General features: G+C 37.8%; 1 protein-coding gene across 2 annotated transcripts; it reads left to right on the forward strand.

Moving 5' to 3' along the window:
* Positions 1–1,583: 1,583 nt before the first annotated feature.
* Positions 1,584–5,482, forward strand: LOC120904516 (signal transducer and transcription activator). 2 transcript variants are annotated; one of them, XM_040314547.1, is made up of 3 exons: positions 1,584–1,745; positions 1,815–4,051; positions 4,124–5,482. In XM_040314547.1, the coding sequence occupies exon 2, from the start codon at positions 1,856–1,858 to the stop codon at positions 4,040–4,042; it is 2,187 nt and encodes a 728-aa protein (XP_040170481.1). In that variant the 5' UTR covers positions 1,584–1,745; positions 1,815–1,855; the 3' UTR covers positions 4,043–4,051; positions 4,124–5,482. The 2 variants fall into 2 exon arrangements, with proteins under 2 accessions (XP_040170481.1, XP_040170482.1); XM_040314548.1 differs by lacking the exon at positions 4,124–5,482 and having other exon boundaries at positions 1,815–3,301; positions 3,378–3,486.
* The last annotated feature ends 203 nt before the right edge of the window (positions 5,483–5,685 follow it).

Consider the following 5,685-nt stretch of genomic DNA (forward strand, 5'->3'; position numbering starts at 1 on the left):
GTGGGACACTTTTGTAACGCCAGTGTCACGTCGGTTTGTCGGTGATATCATATCCATACATTTTTCTACAGGCGAAATTCCGCGGCCGTGAAATTCCGGTCAATGTATTTTCGGTCCTAGAATTTCGCTCGCCGACGGTTGGATCAAAATCGAAAAAAAAAGAGAGCGTTACCATGCGTAATTTTAGATGTGTCTGGCAGCGGCCTTAACCGTAGCAATAGACGATGCGCAATCTCAGATTGCGCATATATTTATCTGTCAAACGGATCGGTTTGATATATTTATCTGTCAAAAAATACTTATATATCTCGGACATATAATCTTGAAAATTTATGCGCAATCTTGGCGCAATCTGAAATTGTATGGAAATGACGTTTATAGCTCAGGGTTGGCTACGCGAAACGACATATGTTTTGATAAAACGAATATATGCGCAATCTGAGAGCGTTTCTACATACACCGAGAATACAGCTGAGAAAATAACTGACAGCGTGCTTTGACAGCGACTGACAGCATTTTCGGTGAGAGAATTCTCCTCGGCATGCAAAGAACGATGGAGCTGAGAAAAAATTGAATTGGCAGTTTATAGCGAGCGACCAATTATAGTTTGCATTTTTGCCGTCTAATAATGGGGCCCTTTCCGTTTTAAGTTTGTAGGCTGAAATTTCAGCCTGTCAGCTGTTTGCATTGTATAGCAGTTTTCGAGCAGCTATCTATGTGAGTATAATATACAGGTGGGCTTATCCCAAGGTGTATGAATTTAGAAGGCTGATTTTTATCGCTTCTGCTTCTGAATGAAGATTTTACAAGTGTTTTGAGTATTCGTCAAGCCTCCGGAAAGCTCGTTTGAGCAAAAGTTTTCACTCGTTCTGTTAAAAAGTTATGCTCAAAATTGGATATAAAAAAATGCTATGAGACCACCTGAACTACATACACTTTGATTGTATATTGCATCACCTGATCTCTTTAATGCACCTTGGGATAAATGTAAACAAACCCGTGTTTTCGAGCAGGTACTCGAATCTAATTCTAGCTTTGTGACTAGAATAATCTAGACTGAAAATTGCAGGCTAGTTTTTTGTGTGGTTTTGTATGGAGTGTTTACATGATTTCAGCCTCCAATTGTCAAACTCCATACAAAAAACTAACTAGAATCGTGAAGGCCCGCAATCGTAGAAATATTATTAAAAAGTAAAAGAAACTTTTTTGACTTCATTTTAGCGATTAAAAAGGATTTTTTCAACATCATTTTAAAAGTCTCATCTCGGCGCTTTTCAGAGCTTCTACACACACCGGCGTGAGAAACCGGTTGTCAATTCTCTGACAGCCATCTCTCAGCTGCAGTCTCGGTGTATGTGGAAACGCTCTGAGATTGCGCATCGTGTATTAATGCGGTAACATGACTTCAAAATGTCATACGGTCTTGAGATGAATTGAAAACCCCTGTAAAAACGAAATAAACACAAGTCAAAAGTTGACAGTTCTAAGCCTGCCGAATAAATTGCTTTACAGCGGCACCGATAGTAAAAACACCAATGTGCGTGCGCGTCTAGCTGCGTGAGTCGTATTAGATACGGAAAAGATTAAATCTCGTATGGCTACTTACAGATACGATATAATTTAAAAGATTTCTAACAGTGCGAATAATAATTTCCTTCTACAAGTTGCTCTGTATGAGCGAAGAACGGATCGAAAGTGAACAGGAATTTGTGCGTGGAAAAAGTTTTAGAAATAAAGTGAGAGAGGTAGAGTAATACCATTCCACACAGCATGGGCGTGATTTTGCTAATCTTTCCTTTTTCGCCACAATACAGTGTATTTGAGACAACGTGCATGTCCTTGGCGGCACTACAGGATGGAGACTCGGTTGCATCAACTTCCGCCTTGTATTTTAGAGCATTTCCATTTCCTAAATGATCTGAAATATCCCGTGTTAATACGACAGCATCTGGGAAATTGGATCAAAGATAATTTGCACAACGCGCCAACTTATACCAACAACATGCAATCGATGTATGAACTTGATGCTGCCAAGTTTTTCACTGCTCTCGTCAATGAAGTAGACCAAGTATCAGCTAATCTTCCAAATAAGAGGAAATGTCTTCTCTGTAGGTCGGCCATTATGCTTCGAGACCAAAATTTTCAAAATTTGACTCAATTATATTTGAAACTTTTACACCAAATACAACCAAATTGCGAAAAAGGTTGTAAAACAGAATATACGATTGCGCAAACTTCGTCGGATGGGCAACAGACCGATGTGTTATATGGGTTACAACAGCTTCAGGTAATGGAGCGAAACAATTGGAAGGAAACACACCAGCTCACACAGGAATGCGAGCATTTGTTGCAAAGGCAAGATCACGTCCAGCGACTATCAAATCAGCGAAGCCATAACAAACGAATTCAGTGCTATAGCCTGAAACAAAGATCTCTTGTAGATGCATTCCAGAAAACAATACGAAAAGCCGAAGAGGTGCTGAACTTGGTGTATAATAAGTATATCTTCGAATGGCAGAAAACGCAAATGTTTCCGGAGGTCCGTTCGACAAATGCGTACAGTCTGGATGAAATACAAACATGGTATGAAAGTTTAGCAGCGATCATGTGGAACACGAAGGATCAGATACACTTGACAATGAAAAGCCAGTTACGAGAACATGTCTCACAAGAAATCAACTCAGACCTGTGGAAGGTTATGACAGACGTGAAGGATTTCATAAAGTTGTTGCTACATAAAGCATTCATAGTTGAAAATCAACCACCGCAAGTGATGAAAATGAACACACGCTTTTGTGCAACCGTTCGCCTGCTTATCGACAATGCGCTCATTATGAAGATAGGAAACCCGAAAGTAACGGTGTCCATCATTTCCGAGACTCAAGCACAAAAAATCCAAAGTACGAACGCTGCCGCAGATTGCTCAGCTGGTGAAATCGAAAATAACATTGGAAATCTGCAGTACCAATTGAGCAATAAATTCCTAGCGAACCTCAGTAACATGCGGCTGAAAAAGATAAACCGCGGCAACAGGAAACTAAATAAACGCGTGGTGGACGAGAAGTTTGCTCTTTTGTTCCAGTCAAGTTTTACCTTGGAACAGGAAGAGCTGACAGTTACCGTGTGGACATTATCACTTCCAGCAGTGGTAATAGTACACGTAAATCAGGAACAACTGGCATGGACAACCATTATCTGGGACAACCTATGTGCAAAAGCCGATCGCAAACTATTCGAGGTACCGAATCTAATACCCTGGAATAGACTGGTCGAAGCAATCAGCATGACATTTAGTGCACGGGTAGGTCGTGGTTTGACCGATGAAAATATGCAATACATGTATCGTAAAGCGTACAAGGATAAACTTTCGTTTTCAGTGTCAAACGACCAAATGATCAGCTTTGCCCAATTCTGCAAGGATACCACACCGGAATGCAACTATACATTCTGGGAATGGCTTTATGCCGCACTGAAAATAATACGCGATCACCTACAGGTTCTATGGGTTGACAATACCATTATCGGCTTCATACACAAGTCTACCGCGGAAAAATATCTGGCTAAGTGTGTACCGGGGACCTTCCTGTTGCGGTTCACGGATAGTGTACTGGGAGGGATCAGCATTGCCTGGGTGCACGAATCCAACGACGGACAAAGGCAGGTTCTACATATTCAGCCATTTACAGCGAAGGATCTTGTCGTTCGTTCCCTAGCAAATCGCATCTGTGATCTTGGTGAACTCACGTATCTGTACCCAAATATTCCGAAGCAAGAGGCATTCGGTCGATACACAGCACCTGCAATGCAAAAACCTCGTAGCAAACAATATATTTCAGCAGAAATGCGTACTGTGTTAATATTTGCTCCAAGTAGCAATCAAAGCAGCTCCAGTATGCTCCCAAATGCTGAACAATCGCCAAGTGCATCATCCAACGATACGTTTTCCAACGAGTATGTTCTTACAAACCTTGATGAGATCTACAAATTTGAAATTGAGAATGATGACATGCTTTCGATTCAGGATTATTGGGAGCAACAGTAAAAAGGAAACGTAAGTTTATGATGCACTGTATAAAGGATCGTATTTATTTTTTGTTTTCTTTCAATCGCTTTCTTTATTCAGATGATGAAAAATGGCAACGTGCGACCTAGATTAGTGCTCGGATTACTATTTAGTGTAAAGTTACCTAAAAGGCAAGGAAATATGAACTTCATTGCGTGTTTATTTGAGTGACATTACTTCACAGTTTAAACCTAACTTGTGAAGTTGCTTTTTTTTTTAGAAAAATCTAATCACGATACATTAAATCGCTTAGCGAGATATTTCTTTATTTAAGCTTAAAAAAGCTTAGTTTTTAATCATTACAATAACAAAAAAAGAGTTTTTGTTGTATGACACACACTTTATATTTCTGATAATCATTATGGCTTAAACCAAACATATAAGAAAACAAAGCTCTAAACGATATCTCAGTGAGGATGTTTTCTAAAACAACAGCAAACAAGTAAATGTAAAACAAAGATAGTTCAAATACTATTTACTAAGCTCAGTTTTCTTAATATTAAGTTGAAATCAAATCACATGTGTTTAGCTATTAGACTTAACAATCATAAGTTCATATTAGTGCCAATATTGACTTAACCTTGATTTATGTAGTGTTTTAAGACAACTCTGATCACGATAAATCGCTTAGCGAGATACTTCTTTATTTAAGCTGGGGTTTTACACATTACAGTAACGAAAAAGTTTGTTGTTTTTTTTTACATTTTTGATAATCAAATAAAATCAACGATATTGGTAGTTTTATGGTTAAAACCAAACATATTAAAACAAAGCACTAAATGTTTGCAGCAAACAACAACGCTATGTCAGTGTAGCAAATTTATGAAAAAGATAATTTAATTACGTTTCTTCTAAACATAAGTTGTCAGTTTGGCTTTTTTTTAAATCAAAACACATGAACACTGTTCAGCTTCTTAGTCATAATGTAGTGCTTTAAAAAAGTCTGAACATTAAAGAACATGGCGAGATACTTCTTTATTTAGTTTGTAGTCTTCACAATTACGAAAAAGTATTTTTGTTACATGACACATTTTGTTCACTTTTTACAGTCAAATTTAATCACGATAATGGTAGTTGTATGGCTTAAACCAAACAAATAAACGGGTTCAAAGTGAGGATGTCTTCTGCCAAAACTAGACAAATCAAGAACTTTTCGAACTTAAGTTACAAATTTTAAACTTTCTATCTTCATTTTTAAATCAAAACACCTACATGTTCTCAGGAATTGTGCTTAACTTTAAATTTATTACCTTTGCTAGTGTGTTCGAGGTGATAATTTAATGCTGACTCGATGATAATATCTACGATCTTTCATTAATATTTTCTGTTAATCTTTGGGGTATGCTTTTAATAATAATTTGTTTGCCTTGAAACTTGAGGAAACGTCAGAGAACTTGCTATTTTTTATAAGTATTTGGAAAAGGATTATGTCATTTACGTTTGGTAAAGCTTACAAAGAAAAATAAAATATGAATTGAATGAAAAAGAAAAACTGATGCATTTAGTTCGAAACAATTTAAAATTTTAGTGTTGCTGACCTAGTGTGGAAGTATTTCCCGTGTTAGTGGCAACGCTGGGTGATGACGATTGCTGCTGCTGCTGCTGCTGTTGCTGTTAAGCAG

Source organism: Anopheles arabiensis, chromosome 3 (genome assembly GCF_016920715.1).
Source record: "Anopheles arabiensis isolate DONGOLA chromosome 3, AaraD3, whole genome shotgun sequence".
Lineage (NCBI taxonomy): Eukaryota > Metazoa > Arthropoda > Insecta > Diptera > Culicidae > Anopheles > Anopheles arabiensis.

Bases quoted from the DNA above. Each gene is read 5' to 3' on its own strand.
- LOC120904516 (XM_040314547.1), top strand. From the start codon at position 1,856: ATGGAGACTCGGTTGCATCAACTTCCGCCTTGTATTTTAGAGCATTTC.